Source organism: Mytilus galloprovincialis, chromosome 8, assembly GCF_965363235.1.
Source record: "Mytilus galloprovincialis chromosome 8, xbMytGall1.hap1.1, whole genome shotgun sequence".
Classification (NCBI taxonomy): domain Eukaryota; kingdom Metazoa; phylum Mollusca; class Bivalvia; order Mytilida; family Mytilidae; genus Mytilus; species Mytilus galloprovincialis.
Genome location: NC_134845.1, coordinates 42856394 through 42874988, shown reverse-complemented (window position 1 = coordinate 42874988; position 18595 = coordinate 42856394). Strand labels below are relative to the sequence as shown.

Genomic DNA, 18595 nt, shown 5'->3' with positions numbered 1-18595 from the left:
GTATATTGAGAAAAAAAAAGTGGACAAACACGCATTTTAATTCCCTTATATTAACCCATGGCTGTTGTTTTTGTTGACAAACAGCAAACACCCTCTGTAACTGTCCCAATACCCTCAATTTAGTCATTAAACAACAACTACTTTTTGGTTAAGTTCATGTTTTACATCACATAATTACTTTCCACACTGAGTTTACATTTTATTTTGTACTCATAATACTTGTGTTGCATACAATTGTACCAATACATTTTATTGATTTTATGTGGACTACAAACCAATTTGCTTAGAAAGCAAAATAAATTTGGTGTAGGTCTAGTCCAACTGAAGAGAGCATTTCTCTTCCCTTTGATGTATACTATAAATAGGTTTCTAAAGCGCCAATTACATGTATAACAGTGGTTGCCAATCAGGGATTTTTATTTAAGAGTTTAAAAAATAGTGTCAGATTCCTTATACAACATGTATATACATTATACAAGCTTGTTCTCCAATAGCATATACCCCGCGGTATGAAGAACATGTGACAAGGGTTTCATATGAAATAAAATTTAGAAAATAAAATCCTCCCACCCGCCCCATGTTTTTCAAAAATTTGGATGAAAATCTACTAATTAATTTTAGTTGGCCTAACTGTCACATTTAAGGAATTACAATGTAGCAAAAAACATAACAATAATTTCTAAATTTAGAGAATTGATTGGTCTTGAAGATGTACTTTTAACATAATAAACAAAAGATATGAAATGAAAACAGGTTTTTAATACAATTGTTTTATATTTGAGTTAATAATTTCTATGTTTAAGCAACTTCTGTAAAGTTGAAACTTAATAACACGTCAAGATATAACACCATTTTTTTCTTATTCTCTGTGGATAACAACCAAAATCATGTTTACTTAGTGATTTGATTTAATATTTGAATATTTTATTTTATTCCACTACATGTTGATTTTGATAGCGAAATCAACATTTGATTGGTTGAAATATTCACACGTGACGTGAAACAAAACTTCATATTCACCTCTGAGTATCATATTCCCCTCTGAACTGTCATGACTTAATTGTGCGACGTTACGTACAGTTTATTTACATAAAACCTTGAACTTCTTATTTTCTAAGTAGCTTTAGCAAATATCATTATCATGTTCAAATTTATTTCAGACGTTAAAGTAAAAAGACTAATAATTAAATAATTTATATTTATCCATACTTTTTATCAATATGTATGTCGTGTTTAGTAATACAAACAAGCTGATAAGAAAAATGCCAGTATGCAAAATAATATTTGAAGTTCATATATTATACACATCTTGAGCAGTGGAATAAAACATTCATTTTCCTTGGCTTCGGGAGATTAATGTGAAAATTTTACTTTTTATTATACAGAATTTTATATGGTATGATTAGGATAATACATGTCTGATGGAACTTTAATAGACATTAACTGCTCATATAGAAAAGTTTTAATTTGAAAAACATGAGCATTAATAAAATAAGTTTGTTCCTGGTAATCAATTGTAATGAACAGTGTTCATAAATTGTGATAATAGGATATTAAAAGTTTTAATATGTATTTTAGTTAAGAATTTTATTTTATATGATCATATACACAAAAAAATTAAATAACAAAAATACAGAACTCCTAGGAAAAACCAAAACAGAAAAGTAATGGAATGGCTAAATCAAAAACTCAAACACACCTAACAAATGGATAACAACTGTCTATAAAAACCAAAACAGAAAAGTAATGGAATGGCTAAATCAAAAACTCAAACACACCTAACAAATAGATAACAACTGTCTATAAAAACCAAAACAGAAAAGTAATGGAATGGCTAAATCAAAAACTCAAACACACCTAACAAATGGATAACAACTGTCATATTCTTGATTTGATGCAGGTATTTTATTATGTAGAAAATGGTGGATTAAACCCGGTTATATAGCTAGCTCAACCTCTCACTTGTATGACAGTCTCATAAAATTCCATAATATTGACAACGCTGTGTGAACAAAACAAACAGACATAATACGTAAATATGCTAAAAATAGGGGTACAGCAGTCAACATTGTGTCATAATCTTAATTACTTTAATAACATACAAATATGTAATAAAGAAACACAAAAAAGGCAAATAGACGAAGCAAAAATGAAGGACAAGAATATAAAAATTTATCATATCACAATAACACAATGATGGTATAAATAAGTACAGAGTAATGTCAAATGAATATCACCAAAAATCGACTTAACAGTTCGGTGTTGGCATGAATATCAATAATGTGGTCATTTTTATAAATTTCCTGTTTACAAAACTTTGAATTTTTCGAAAAACTAAGGATTTTCTTATCCCAGGCATAGATGACCTTAGATGTATATGGCACAACTTTTTGGAATTTTGGATTCTCAATGCTCTTCAATTTTGTGCTTGTTTGGCTTTATAAATATTTTGATATGAGTGTCATTGATGAGTCTTATGTAGACGAAACGGGCGTCTGGCGTACAAAATTATAATCCTGGTACCTTTGATAACTCTTAAAGTAATATTCTAAAGGACAATTCATGTTCATTGATTTGGCTCTAATTCTTATATTCTACTTATAACATACTAAAACGCATATCAAAATTATAAAAAGTCTATTTAATTGTGTGATGTAGTACATATCAGCATTATATGTTTATTGTCAGTTGTTGTGTTGTATGACTATGATGTATGCCTACACAATTTGGCTGCTAGATCCAAACCATTGTCATGTTAATCTATTATGTCAGTTTAGGTTGCTCGCCTAATTTTGTCAATACAACGAAACAATCAACATACAAGTTGGAGGTTTAGCAAGCTATAAAACCAGGTTTAACACTCTATTTTCTGGACGAGGCAAGTATCATATCAGGTTGTATTCTAATCGTTTCGTTGAGTGACGTTTGATTTTGTCAGTCTTAATTCAGTATTTTTGTCATATTTTTTTTGTCAGATCTTGATCTTTTCCTCGATATTAACTCGTATGAACTACTTCAAAAACTAGAATCTTAGCCTAGGACAAACAGGTTGATTTCAACCGTGCAATCGACAACGTCTATTTCATAGTAGTAACATACCCTCTGCTCCATACATGAAGTTTGCATGTTTCGTGCTCGAGCATGTTCACACTTTAAAGACTTCATTGACAGTAGTGTCATATTCACACCAAAAATATTCCAACAGAGTTCTGAACAGGAACCACTGGACCAAGAATAGATACAACACAGATGTTATTGTCATCATTACGAACTTGTTGTACGATATGTCGGTGTCTAAACTTGCGAGCGACGTTTTTCGCAAACTTACATCTTTTAATACAAGTAAAGTCGGCTGATATGTAATTTTACCCATTGTAGCTTATTCCTAAAATAGAACATTTTTGCTTAGTGTTAATTCGAATTATAAATTTGGATTTGAACATCGATAAACTATTGTTCGTTATTTGCCAATTCAGCCATAACCAGCAGATGCTTATTTTTGGTTGCCTTAAATCAAAGGGGAACTGAAGAAAGATATCGGGCTGATTCGATTTTCCATGGATGTGAATGACCCTCTTATTGATATTCCATGAGAGCAAATAAGAACACATGGTTCTAAATGTTTATCAAGGTCTGATGTAAACCTGTTCAATTGGATATTCAACGCTTTCAAAACACTTCTTAATCACGAATATAAAAGTACAAGTATATTTAAATAGTAATCCCAAATCCCTAATAAACCCGTAGAATATTTTGAAACACCATCACAGGTATTGCTACCATAAAAAAGCACAAATTAGGTCACAAGACTAGCAGGTCATATAATTCTAACAGAATTTGTCTTGTGTTTCTGATAAATACCAACAGGGTCGTGATACGTTGAAAGAAAGACGAATGGAATTTAATAAAGTATAATATTTTTTATCAAAGCATCTTCCCCAGGTTTTGGCCTCCGGTATTACCAGTTTGTTTTTCTCTCTCTCACGTTTTCCCAAAATATAAAAAGAAGCGGTATATTGGCAAATTTGACAATTTTTCATTACAGTTCAAATGACGGAGATAAAAACATGTATAGGTCACTGTGCAACTTTCATAATGAAAAAATCCCATGAAAATTGTTCAGTTTAAAAGGCTCCGACAGCGAAATTTAAATGAAAAACTAACGGCCTTATTCATACAATATTATTTACGAAAAATATATATGACAGACCCGAACCAATGACAACTACTTGATTACAGGCTCCAACACAATAATATAAAGTTCAAGAGGTTGACGTCAGATATATTTATGGTACTTCATAGTTATATTGTATAATATCTTCACTGCATAGATTTGTTTATATGTTTGTATCCTAACGATAATTTAAAGCTATTTCATGTTAAATTATTAGGTTGAGATGAGAGGATCACGAAGACAAGGTTAGTACATATACAATTATTTTTGTTCAGTGGGATTCACCACAAACAATTTGTTTTTATCATAACAAGTTTCTCATATCAGAGACATATTTGTCCTCATGTTGGTGATCAGTACCTAATCTTTTTATCATAAAGCCTAACTTTGAATTGGCCATTATAGTCTAACCCTTTTATTCTTTTTTAAAAACGGATTTTAAATTTTCGAAAGACATCATCAAAAATATAGAAAAATAAATCAGAAATTTTCAATGCCGGAAAACTTTTTACTAATTGTGTTTCATTTATGGCTAATATGTCATTTTTGAATTCTCAATAACTTTTGAAAAAGGGAATCTTTAAATGAAAATATTCCTAACATTTATTGGTCAAAAGAGAAGACGATATAACTTTACTTCGATTTGCGTTGGACATCACCAAAAAGATTTAGTGGATGTCAAAAAGGATCATTTAAAATGGTAGCATACGCTATAAATTTATTACTTTGGGATTTCATAAGGCATATTTCGTAAATAGTGACAAACAAAAAGGTAAAATATGCTACACAGAAGAACAAGTGGTCAGTATGCTGGAGTTTCTTATCGACAACATATTTGTTGAGTTTGGAGGTAGACTTTTCCAACAAATTGTCGGCATTCCTATGGGAACAAACTGTGCGCCTCTTCTTGCCGACCTCTTCTTATTTTCATATGAATCGGAGTTCCTCCAGACACTTGTAAAAAACAAGAGAATCAAAGAAGCCAGATTATTTAATTTCACTTTCAGATATATTGATGATGTTCTTTCCATAAACAATCCGAACTTTTCTGATTGGGTTCCATTAATATATCCCCCAGAACTAGAGATTAAAGAAACAACAGACACGGCTTCCTCCGCCTCATTTTTAGACTTGTATCTCGAATTTGACTTACACAGTCATCTCAGTACCAGAATCTATGACAAACGAGACGATTTTAATTTTGAAATTATAAATTTCCCCCACCTTAGTAGCAATATACCAACTTCACCAGCATATGGGATATATATTTCCCAACTTATTCGATATTCAAGAGCTTGCAGCTCCTACTCAGACTTTGTAAAACGTCATCAGTGTCTGTGTAGAAAGTTGATGAAACAGGGGTATGTCAAAGAACGTCTCGTTCTTTTTCTAAAAAAGTTCATCGGAAGGTACCAAGACCTTGTTGATAAATATTCCGTATCAACTTCTCAAATAATACACGATGGTCTTGATGTATAGATTCTGCGTACTGATGTTGTTTATCATCTTAACAACGTGTTTTATAGTTCTTTCATTTGTCTTTGTTCTATTATTAATATTACTTTTACTGTTGAATGGTTTCATGTGATATCCGTTTCACGTGGCTCGGTACTTATACATCTCGTCAATGTGTTTGTATTGGCTTTCATTTTTTTGTGGTTTGTTTTGTATTTGCGACTTTTTGTATTTCTTTTGTTCTTATAACGTGACTCTGTACTTTAAAAGATCCCGTCAATATGATATTGTTCTATTATATGTCATTATGATATATTTCTATTATGAATTACAATATACGTTGAACCACAAACGTCAAAATCATTCAATCGCGTAGTGGAATTAACTATTTTTGGATTCTTATAAATTCTATATATAACTTTTGGACTAGTTTAAATCTCGGTCTATTTCTTAAATTTATTCTAACATACTTTTGATTTTTTAACCCTGTATGCTAACATTTCCATGAAAATTTTAAAATTGTTTGTACGCACATTGAACGACAAATTTATGTGACGTATAAAATTTTCTGACGTCAGACACTCAAATCAATAAATGTGTTCGTAGATAGTAGATGTTTTTGTGTTCTGTTAAATTGTTCCTTTTAAAATTGTTAAACGATGATGACTGATGTACCCATATTTTGACTATTTTATTTATTGTGTCTGTTTATTTAACGCATCAATGTAAAAATATCGGAAATTGATGAGACTGTCATTAAAGTGAGAGGGTTAGCGCTATAGAACCAGGTTTAATCCACCATTTTCTACATTTGAAAATGCCTGTACCAAGTCAGGAATATGACAGTTCTTGTCCATTCGTTTTTGATGCGTTTTGTTATTTGATTTTGCCATGTGATTATGGACTTTCCGAATTGATCTTCCTCTAAGTTCAGTATTTTTGTGATTTTACTTTTTACCTTTGATAACTATGTACATTTGTACAGATAAAATATCCAAAAATAAAAGATTTGTAAGATCTTAATATATATATTTTTTTAAAGTTCGTTTGTATTCATAATTTGCAATACTAGAATATACATCCTTCGGAAAGGCAACAATAATACCTACCGATACATATGCCAATTATAAAATATGTTGTATAGGTGATATGCTAAACATTTACAACAATATAAAAGTGTTAATTGTAATTATTGCAACATTAACGTGTAAAACAAATCATTACTTTCTATAAAACTAGAAAGTTTTGTGTTGATTTTGTTGGGGTTTTTTCCTGCTCGTTTGAGTTGGTAGTTGAACTGTTTAAATCTATTAAAAAAACGAATAACGTAATGCATCTGTAATTTTAAATTGAAGACATCTAACTTTTTAAGATTAAAATAGCAATATTATCTGCGTATATCACTTGATCATATGTAGTTGATCAACTTTAGGGAATAAGCCACAAATATAGATACGAATATCTTTGATATATACGGTTAATTGCATATTTGTGTGATAAGTTCCAAATATAAACCAAAATAATATTTATGGCATTGGTTTGTATTTGTCGTCAATTATCAAAAGTCTAAATTAGCATTTACAAAAACGTATTTATAAACAGAGTTTGGAATAACACTTCGTATCTATTATAACAGGTGTACAAGTATGATTTAGTTCACTGATAAAACAATGTACATTTGGCTATTGTTAAGATCTTTAAGGAATGTATATTAACTAAATGATAACCACTATAGTAATTGATTTAACAATGATTAAAATCAATATCCAATCTATGCTTGCAGTGTCATAGATACGGTAACTTTTAATGATAGTTCATCTGGTCGGATAGTCTGATTTGTAAGCTCATAAGTTAAAAAATAAACTGCCAACGTCATGGCTAAAAAGAAAAGATCAAACCACAAACAAAAGTACACAAAACAAAACACAAAAAACTAAAGAGTGAGCAATACGATAAGATTAATAAATGGAAATAGTGAGAAATATTTAACAGCAATAAAAGAAGATGTCATTTCAAAATTTTACTGTGGTATTCATTTAGTATTTTCAAGGTCACTACGTTGGACTGAGTCCAAAGGTTAAGAAATAAGAATGTCCTTTACCTTAATTAAGACTTTAAAATGTACAATATAGACCATATATAGTTTTTTGTTTTTTTAAATAGGATCAGCATTCAAATGATCAGTTATAATGTTTTAAAATTCATTGGGGTGTTTGAAAGACATATAGACGATCAGTTACCCGAAAAATACAAGCACAAACCTAGGGAAAAACGTTGAACATAAGAAGACTTTTGCTACTCATTGTAATTACGGTAAAGGTAATCTATGCCTGGGATAAAATAATTCTTAGTATTTCGAATAATTCTTACTTTTTCAATCAATTTATAAAATAATGACCGTATAATTAATATTCATGCGAACACCGACGTGCTGACTACTGGGCTGGTGATACCCTCGGGGTCGAAACGTCCACTAGCAGTGGCATCGACACAGTGGTGTAAATAGTTATTAAAGGTACCAGGCTTATAATTTTGATACGCCAGACGCGCTTTTCGTCTACAAAACGGGAATAATTGTTATTTAGTAACTACTAACCCATTTGAAGTACATACAATTTACTAACAGTTTTGTTATTGGAATTTTCTATTTGTGTGTTTCTTACTTACAAACAAGATGAGGACGATCAACATATTGCTTGAATCGATTGTGTTACTGGCGTACCAATGATTGAGGGGTAATGTTAAATTTCTCCTTTAGCGAATTTTATGTAACTTAATACAAGTATAGTATAGAAAATCAATCGCGTTATAAATATTTTATAATTGATATTTCATTCGTTGTGTATTTTTCATAATTTTTAGTTCTGGCGATGCCTATTTTGAGTTACAATCAGGAATGTTTGATTTAAACCGTAAGTCTAAGTATTCTCTAATTGTATTGTATATGTAATGTTAAAGAATAAAAACATCCATAACGTCAATCAATACACAATTATCATAAATATGGCATCTTTTGTTTCATCATTATTACTACATCTGTGTTAATACAATATAAGTCAATATTTCAGTGTAGACATATTTCGACAAAATATTTACGCTAAAAAGAATGAGTTGTGATGTTTAAGTATAAAGTTTACCTGCTTTAGAACCGTTATATATATGATGGTTTTATTTATGAACATGTTCAGTAATGCGAGTAGTGTAAAACTAACTGCGTATTGATAATGTGTGGTAAACATAACAATTTCTAAACCATAAGGATAAGAACATGCAAACCAGAATTAATACATATTGAAAACATAAAATTAAACAGTTCTTTTTTAAATATTTTTAGCGCAACCGCCCAAATATCCATGTGCTAAATTAATGTGTTCACCCCCGCTTCATAAACTTAATAATATATTTGACAATTTTGTCAATACAACGGACTATAAACAACTGTCTTACAGGTGGGAGGTTAAGCTAGCTTTTAAATCAGGTCTAACCTACCATTATTTCGGGAAATTCAGGTATATGGCAGTTGCTTTTCACTTTTCAGTTGAGTGATAGCGTTAAGTTTTGTCGTCAGTTTTGATGGACTTTTCCTTTTGAATTCGCATTAGATTTCGAATTTTTAGTAATACTTTTTTACATAAACATATCCTCTTTGATACAGTACTTATTAGCCTGAAATTCTGATTTGCTTAAAAACACGATAAGAAGAAACGGTAAACATTTCCAATTGAACATCAATATAGAAATAAGGACATTATTAGAACAATTGAAACCATAGTTTGAACGGTATAAGAGATATTGTATTAAATCATGATTTCAAATCAATTTTATTCATTTGCTTATCTTATTTCAAAAAATTATCAAACATAAATAGGAACGGCAAAATGTTAATTGATCTGCAATACAGATTGAATTGATTTTAATGTCATTTATGACACCATTACCAATTTACTCCAATTATGTGTTATTACCCACAAATGACGATGTTTGATCAATTAAGCATAACAATGTATCATCGTGAAATCTATATTAGACAGGTAGCAACTGAAAATAGCAGATCTCCTTATAATTATACTTTTTGAAATGATTTGAGTTCAAACGTTGATCTGCAGCTGTTTACACCCTTACCATTTGGTCTTGCTATAACGGCAATACAACCGCACCTCTTTATTTTTTTGTATAAATACAATCTTTACATATGAATACGAAAGCGAAACTGTCAATTTACTGTTCATTATAATTGCTATTAATTAAAAATGAACATTCGATATAAACTTATAAAAATAAGCATTTTATTTTCGTACGAAAAGCAAAATATGTGAAAAGGGTTGACATTCCTGGCAGGTGAGCGAATACGACCCTTGATTACCTCTTATCTAAAATACAATACGTTCCTGTAAATCCTTCTTCAATTTGTTATTCACTTTCTTTTTTAATAATTTTCCAGATTATGAGTAATTCAACAGAAGAATTTAGTTTAGAGGAAAGAACGTCCTTACTTGGACTTGTTATTTTTGGTATTCTATCGGTTATCATCATTGTTGTTATAGCAACCTGCATGTTTGGATGTCAAGAACAGCCTTACAAGAGACGTATCTCACCAGTAGCCCAGGCATCTAAGGGGAATCTTTTTCAAGTTAGCATGTATATGTCAAAATTACATTTCAATTTGTTAGACTTTAAAGAGGGAGCTAATAGAAATGTGGTAGAAACAACAGATAACATTGAAAAGGAACACGAAAATCGCAAAAAAGTGAAGTTAAAAAAACATTCAGATAACATGCTGACTGGATGAACTATACATATTCAGCTGTTGTGACAATTTGTTAGTGTTAACTATCTGCCATTACCAAGTGAAACAAGCTGCTCAAGAGTGCAGACTTGACATTGGAAAAAGAACATTGGAAGCCTTTCTAAACTTTGCATGTTGCGTGTTTTTAAACAATGTATATATATAAATTAATTTTATACCAGAAAACCGCATTTACTGAGCGATGTCACACATGCATTATTTTGTCACAAATGATGTAACTGTGTTCAATGAAAATAAATGAATTGAATCCACAAAAACTACATGGACATGGTACTGCTTAGGGACTTTCTGTTTAGAATTTTCCTCGGAGTTTGGTATTTTTGTTCTTTTACTTTTTCTATCTTTGTAGTTTATAGATACATGTATATTTATATTGACCATGATACTAAACTATTGTTTTTTGGTTTAGTTTGCTTATGTTGTACAGTATAATTACATACAAGAAAAAATATGATTACATGTTAGACAAAATCACTTCGTTTGTGTTGTAGTAGTTTTAGAAATTCAACTTACTAGTAGTTTTAATTGTAACAAGAAAGTAAGCTTAAAGCCTTGTCTATTTACGCAACATACTGAATTTGCTGCGCTCATAATATCTTTCTTTTGATGAACCATAAGAGTGCTCAGTATCGTCAGCTTAAGACGCATGAATTGCCAGTAATAGTACATACATACACTACAAAACATAAAATGAATTACAAAAAAAGATAAAACGTCTTCCCAGATAAAATATAAATATTTCGTATTCTATTCACAAATTGCGCCGATCTTTTTAAACTAATTGTCATTTCAAAAAAGTTTCTTTTGTTGTTGTAGTATAGTTGATAGTTGAACTCAATCTTATAATCTAATGCAGTATATTAAGAGAAAAAACAGATTGTGCATTGGGGATACTTTCAGAAATAATACGAATACCGGTTTGGTTGGTACATGTTTATCCTCGTAACACGAGTGCCAAAACTAGTGCATTCAAAATATCAATTTGTTCAAACGTCTTTGATTTACTTAAATGTTTTTGTTTCAATGTCCGTGACAAAGATCTCTCATTTATTAACTGTTCTGAATCGTTTTGCCAAAATATCAAATGATTTAAAAAAAAAAAAAAGGAGTAGCGATATACTAGTATTGAAACAATAAAAAAAACATTATATCATCTAGGACGTATTGATTGTTGTGGTCTATGATTTTGTTGAAATATAAATAAAGTGTCTCACACCAGCCTTATCTAGATTAGATAAAGAGACATACAAATGTTAGTAGGGGCAAACGTGTCATAGACAATCAACATGATGATTCCATATCGAATTTGGGCATTTGTTATTTGTATTCTTAGTGAATCTTATGGACAACAATTTACTCCAGGATGTAGTTTTTATAACGGCAAATGTATCTACAATGTCCAGCTAGGAAATGTAGAAAGTTGCCATGGGGGAAACGCACAACCAGAACCTAATGTTCGAGATCTTAGTGGGGCATGTACATGTAATGACGTAACGAAGGCATCCGTTGACCTAAACAATCTTCAAACTCGTGTTGACAAACTACACAAATCTATGACAGATTTCAAAAACCAGTTGAATAACGTTTCGCCAAAGACAAATTCCTATCAAGGACAGCCAGATGGCGAGAATCAGAAATATCTAGACATCTTAGATAAACTACATACAAAGGAAGACATTTTGAACAGAACTAATGAAGAAGTGACTAGAATATTGCAGACTGCATCAACAGAAATTAAAGGCTTGCGAGAAAAGCTGAAAAATACAACCGGCGAATTGGCAACATGTCAAGTTTCTATGGGTGGGACGCACACTTCTCAAAAAGGTTAGTGAAATGTTTTCGAATCAATTAGTTACCTATTTTCAAGAAAATGTTTTTATTAACGAAGATGTGTCGTTAATGTTCTATAAACAAACAAAAGAGTAAAAACAAAAATTAATTATTCACATTATTAATCACAACTCAAACACCAACCATCATTGCTTTTATACATGCCACCAATATATCGAGATTTGTTTTGTTTCAGCCCCTGTGGCGGATTTCACAACGTTTTACTGCAGTTTCCAGCAGACTGACCTCTGTAGATTTACACAAGACCGTGACGACAACACTGATTGGACTCGACAGTCGTCATCAATTTCGACACAATCAGGACCAAAGACGGATCACTCATATGGGAATGGATACGGTTCGTATCGTTTTATTTATTGATATAATATAAAATTTTCGAACTACTCTGGAAGAAAGCAAGCGTTTAAGCTAAATCAAATATGGTATTATTGAAAAAATAAAAGCGCAAAGATAAAAAAATATATATATACTTGTATTAGTATTTTACAAGGCGTCATGTCAAGTCAATTCCTTTGAGGACTTAGCATTTCTTCGAGACATATATATTTCACTGAGAACTAGCACGTTAACAGTAAATTCGATCTAGCATAAACATGAATGTATGTAATATTTACAACTAGACCTTAAACATTAATCCTACCATCAAGTAAAAAATGCATTCAAAATATTAATGAAGAGTTTATATTGACAGGTTATTATATGGCATTGAAGACCATCAACACTCCTAAGTCCAGTGCTGGTAAAACTATAAGTCGATTAACTTCGCCAACATTCAAACCAGCATCAAACTATTGTCTTCGTTTCTGGTATACTATGTTTGGAAAAGATGTTGATACTCTTAATGTATATGCAAAGGTACATTAATTTGTTAAGCTATCCTGATACCTTTTACGAGCTTATTTGTCATTTTTTAACCAAAGAGTTACTTTAAACATCACCATTTTACTCAGTTGTTACTCAGAAAAATCCTCATACTTAAACAATAAAATGCCAAAATCATTTAAGTTTTAGGTTATAAGATCATACTTTCAAATTCACATATTTAAAATCATTGCTGTTTAATTCAATCTAGTTTGCAGTAATCTTTGTTTCCTGTATTGTGTTCATTGTTTTGGATTGACAGGTTTACCGGAAGTTAATTAGGGCACACTATCTGCATTAAGGGTCAAATGTCGTTATTGTTCCCGCTATCATTGAACATGCAAAATCGGAAATATAAGTACAACAAAAATCTGATGTTAACGTTTAAAAGCCTGACCTGTCATTGTTCATTTTTGTTTTTATGCCCCACCTACGATAGTATAGGGGCATTATGTTTTCTGGTCTGTGCCTCCGTTCGTTCGTTCGTCCGTCTGTCTGTGCGTCCGTCTGTGCGTCCGTTCGCTTCAGGTTAAAGTTTTTGGTCAAGGTAGTTTTTGAAGAAGTTGAAGTCCAATCAACTTGACACTTAGTACACATGTTCCCCATGATATGATCTTTCTAATTTTAATGCCAAATCATAGTTTTGACCCCAATTTTGTGGTCCACTGAACATAGAAATTGATAGTGCGAAGTTCAGGTTAAAGTTTTTGGTCAAGGTAGTTTTTGATGAATTTAAAGTTACATCAACTTGAAACTTAGTACACATGTTCCCTATAATATGATTTTTCTAATTGTAATTCCAAATTAAAGGTTTGACCCCAATTTTCACGGTCCACTGAACATAGAAAATGATTGTGCGAGTGGGGCATCCGTGTACTATGGACACATTCTTGTTGAAGATAAATTCAAATAAGTGCCTTTTGAAATTTTAGGTAAATGGAGGAAGAGGTTATCCAATATACACACGTACTGGAAATGTTGATCCCTATTGGCATTTTGCCCAAATTGATATTGGACCTGAATATACGAAATCTTCTTTTCAGGTAAGCCAATGTCAAATTTTAATAGCTAAATCGTACGTTTTATTATCTTGATAACTTGAATCGTTTTCATTGTTAGTATGTGTTATTCAATTATATGGACTTAATATAGTTCAAAAAGTTTGATATCGATCTTAGGGCATGAAAACGAGATCGACATTCTTTCCCCTATTTTCTCATATAATTCGTTTTGTTCGAACTATGAAAACAAGATGATCATTCGTATATCAAAATATACATAGTTTGTAAAGTATAATATTTATCTTCAGGTTAGAACCCTTTATCACCATATAGTCATAAATATTAGGTTTATGACCTCTTCTGTGGCCTGCCAATTACGAAATGTTCAAACTGTAATAATATCAAAACAGCAAAGATAATGATTAATAGAGAAGGACCATGTTGTACATATACCAAGGGGAAACACGTGGAAAGCATGGTCATTTATAATTGAATTGCATTTAGTAGAAAAAGAGACTTTTGTGAAAATAAAACCAAGATTTTTGTAGAAAATCCACAGACTTTAATACAAAAAGTTATAAACAACCTTCAAATCCCAAAACACATCGTGATGAGTCACTAGAGTCGAGCACACCCTAAAGGTGTACTTGAATTGATCCATATTTATATTTGTTTTAACAAGTATATTAATTAATAAACTTATTTTAAGGAAATCATTGCTATCACTGCATGCAATAACCATCTATCTATCAAGCATCGAATTGACAAATATGAGAGTGCAAGAGGAAAGGCTGTGGATTTTCCTTAAAATTTCCATATGTTTAGCATTGGATCAACTCAAGGGTACATAATCATTTATCTAAATATGAACTTTTTGCCATGAGTAATATAGCATGAGTAGAATATACAACTAATTTCACAGGTGTTTTTATTACTCTTTTGTCGTGCGACTTTTTAGTAAACGTCTTAAAGTTTGCGAATGTATAAATTTAACGAATATCAAGTTTATTATACTAGGTATACTTTGTATATTTTATTATGTTTTTGTCTTTGCTCTACAGATAACATTCGAGGGCTCGTACCATGCATATAAAGTACACCATTATATCAATTCCCATTATACCTATATTTATCATAATGATGATGGTAATATCGCAATAGATGATTTTTACATCTATAATACCACCTGTAACAGTGAGTACTAATTTAACATAGATTTAACATAGATTAATCTGTTCTTATTAATTTGTTGTATAATATATATAGAATAAATAGATACTGTATGATTGCCAATGAGACAACTATCCACTAAAGTTCAGTTCAAATGAACATGTTATCATTAATTTGACATTAAATGAGAATAATTTCTTAAAAAAAAGGCGCTTAACTACATTACTAGTAACTACATTAACACGAAATAGATAAACTACACTAATGGAAATTTATGTCACTTTCTGTTACTTTATTGTTGGTCTTTTTTGTTCTTTGTGCCACTGACGAGTCTTAAGTCTGGTATAATAGAATAAAAGTGTGGTAACGTTGGTGATTTCTTTTTGTTTACTGCATCATTTCAGGTCTTCCAGCTGTTCCTGCAGATTCTTTGTTACGCAGAGTGGGTAATGAAACAACATATTATACCTTCCATAAAACACCTGCTACCTGGTACGATGCACAGGTAACATGTAGGAAGGAAAATCCCCGTTCAAGTCTGGCTGCCATACAAAGTGCTTCAGAACAATTATTCCTCGTAAATTTTATCAACTCTAACTTGGGTACGTACAACGTATGAAAGCTCGAGCAAAAATTTCACGAATTAACTTTTTCGTCTATTTGTTTTTTCCAATTAAGTTAACATTTGCATTTGGAAACTTAAAAGACTATCTGTATCAAAATAAGTGTTTTCGACGGAGTCTTTGAAAGATTCAGCACGGATACAAAAAGTGAATGATGTAGTTTACAAAAAATGCTTGTTATTTCACAATCCTTTTAAGAAAATTATGTAAGAATCGCATTTTGTCCGTACGATATCAGGATGGTGTAAATTAGTAACTTTCATATATGTTATTAAATAGGACACCGTAGCATGTACAGTAAACGAATATTTGCAACTGTCAAATCAAAAGTTAACGATGACAATTTTCTAATGCAATATGACATAAAGCATTTTTTTCATAATATGACGTTTGTCGTTTATTCCATAATCGGAGTCAATGGTGCGCAGTCGACGTTTCTACGATATTTCAAATGTTTCCTATGATAAAGTCGTAGTATACCGCTGTTCAAAATTCATAAATTAATTGTGTGAAAACAAATATGGGGTACAAACTAAAACCGAGGGAAATACATCAACTATAAGAGGAAAACAGCGAAACAACAGAAACACTGAAGTGCAACAAAAAAACAAGGGACAATGCAACATACATAGAAACGAACTATAAGATAACAACTGCCTTTTCTAGATTTGGTGGAGGACACATTAAGAAAAAAATGGTGGGTTGAACCTGGTTTAGATGCTAGCCAAACCTCGCGCTTTATATTATATTCATATTATTGTAATAGGGATAATTGTACCTTAGTTGAAAAGTTGTAATGATCCTAAATTACATAATATCATTGTATTTTTAGGATAATACAATATGCCTAAAAATAACAACACTATGTATATTTATATCAGATGTCATTACAAAGAATTTAACTAACATTGTATTGATTTTCTTCCAAAACAAATGTTAAACATCTATCAAGTATAAAATATTTAGAGATTTGTTTTTAGAATTGACTATTGCTGGCCAGAATGGGTTTTACCTAAATGGAAACGATGTGGATTCTGAAAGTAATTTCAAATGGATAAATACCGGATATCCGGAAATTGTTAATTATACCAACTTCCATCAAGGTCAACCTAACAATGTTGGAAATATCCAAGACTGTCTTCTGATGGAATATCCTGCAGATAATTATAAATGGGGAGACGTGTCCTGTACAGAGAAGCACCCATTTATCTGTGAAACAATGATGCCTTGATATTAAATTATTAATGAAATAAACGCTAGATCATATCAGTTTGATTTCTTCTTTAGTTCTCCATTCTGACAAGATTCAAAAATAACCATGGAAATATGAATAGTAATATCAATGAAATGTCTTTCGGAGACAGCTGATTTCGTAAGGTTTTTTACCCGTTCAAAAATGATGTTAAAACTTCTTTAATCATTACAACTAGTATACTTTCAGAAGAATTTATGAATCAACCTTTGCCAAATATTGATGGCTATTTGTAAATAAGGTGGCATTTATCAAAATAGAATATAAAAATTATTTTATTAAAAATACCTCACTGCAATGAAATTTAAAACGGAAAGTCCCTTTTCAAATGACAAAAGCAAAAGCTCAAACACATCAAACAAATGGAACAACTGTCATATTCCTGACTTGATGCAGGTAACATTTACATTTCCCTCTTCAACAGTTATAACTGATTACAAGATTTCGGAACACACAGACAGACACCATTCTTAAGTATAGGTTTAACTATCAAATGTGGAAAGTCCTTTTGGGGTTTAAATCTACATTCGAAAAAGTAGTCCATATTCCATCAAAATACAAACTTACAAAAAATTATGAGTACGGAAAAATAGACACGAAAACAATAAATAATTTAGTAAAGACAAATCAAAACCAGATGAATGAATTGAATTTGCAATTAAGCTTAAGTTAGCCATGATAAAGAACAAATAAATACATAGCTAAATGCAAGAATTTATATTTAATTTACCGTAGGTCTACAACTGAATTAACTCCTCATAGATACCAGTATTGAAATTTGCATTGGCGCCAGACGCATGTTTTGTCCACAAAAGACTCATCCGTGACGCTCGAATAAAAAAAAATTAAAAGGGCAAAATAAAGAACATTGTGAACCAATCGTTGTTCATGCATGGTAAATTAAAGTCATCTTTAGAAGTTTACAGACACCTTATGTTTACTGAAGTTCTCTCTCAGATATTAATACAGATATCTTTTCATGTGTCGAAATTACAGTGTTATTTTCCCTACTCATGACACGCATGATCAGCGAATTTACGAATATAACGACCAACATGAAATATGCTTCTTGTGTAACCAAGAAGTAAATGAATAAACCCCGTATTGTAGTGTGATTCCGGATTAATTGTTTCGTCTTCTGTATTTGTTTACATGTTATTGTCTGTTTCCTCGGTAATATATTTGTTTTTGCCAAGATTGTGACTGATTAATGCTCAATAATTTTTTATTGTTCCATTAGGTATTCTTTGTTTTCTAAAACATGTAATATCTAAAGTGATAGTCGGACTAAGACTTCTACTCGCAAGAAATGTTTCAGGTATGAAGAGAGTTTTTTTTTGTTATACAACGCTGATTTTTTAGACACTACCGTTCTCATTATTTTTCGACGGCCCGTCCATC

General features: G+C 31.1%; 1 protein-coding gene across 1 annotated transcript; it reads left to right on the top strand.

The window, feature by feature from the left end:
• The first annotated feature begins 11687 nt into the window (after nt 1–11687).
• On the top strand, nt 11688–17211 carry LOC143041990 (uncharacterized). Its single transcript, XM_076214184.1, has 7 exons — nt 11688–12260; nt 12463–12624; nt 12979–13142; nt 14081–14191; nt 15211–15343; nt 15724–15921; nt 16923–17211. The coding sequence occupies exons 1-7, from the start codon at nt 11723–11725 to the stop codon at nt 17171–17173; spliced, it is 1557 nt and encodes a 518-aa protein (XP_076070299.1). The 5' UTR covers nt 11688–11722; the 3' UTR covers nt 17174–17211.
• The last annotated feature ends 1384 nt before the right edge of the window (nt 17212–18595 follow it).

What these genes read in the sequence shown, in the direction of transcription:
- LOC143041990 (XM_076214184.1), top strand. Translation starts at nt 11,723, where the DNA reads ATGATGATTCCATATCGAATTTGGGCATTTGTTATTTGTATTCTTAGT. An exon ending in GACGCACACTTCTCAAAAAG is followed by an intron (nt 12,261 to 12,462) that starts GTTAGTGAAATG and finishes GTTTTGTTTCAG; the next exon opens with CCCCTGTGGCGGATTTCACA. An exon ending in TTTTATCAACTCTAACTTGG is followed by an intron (nt 15,922 to 16,922) that starts GTACGTACAACG and finishes ATTTGTTTTTAG; the next exon opens with AATTGACTATTGCTGGCCAG.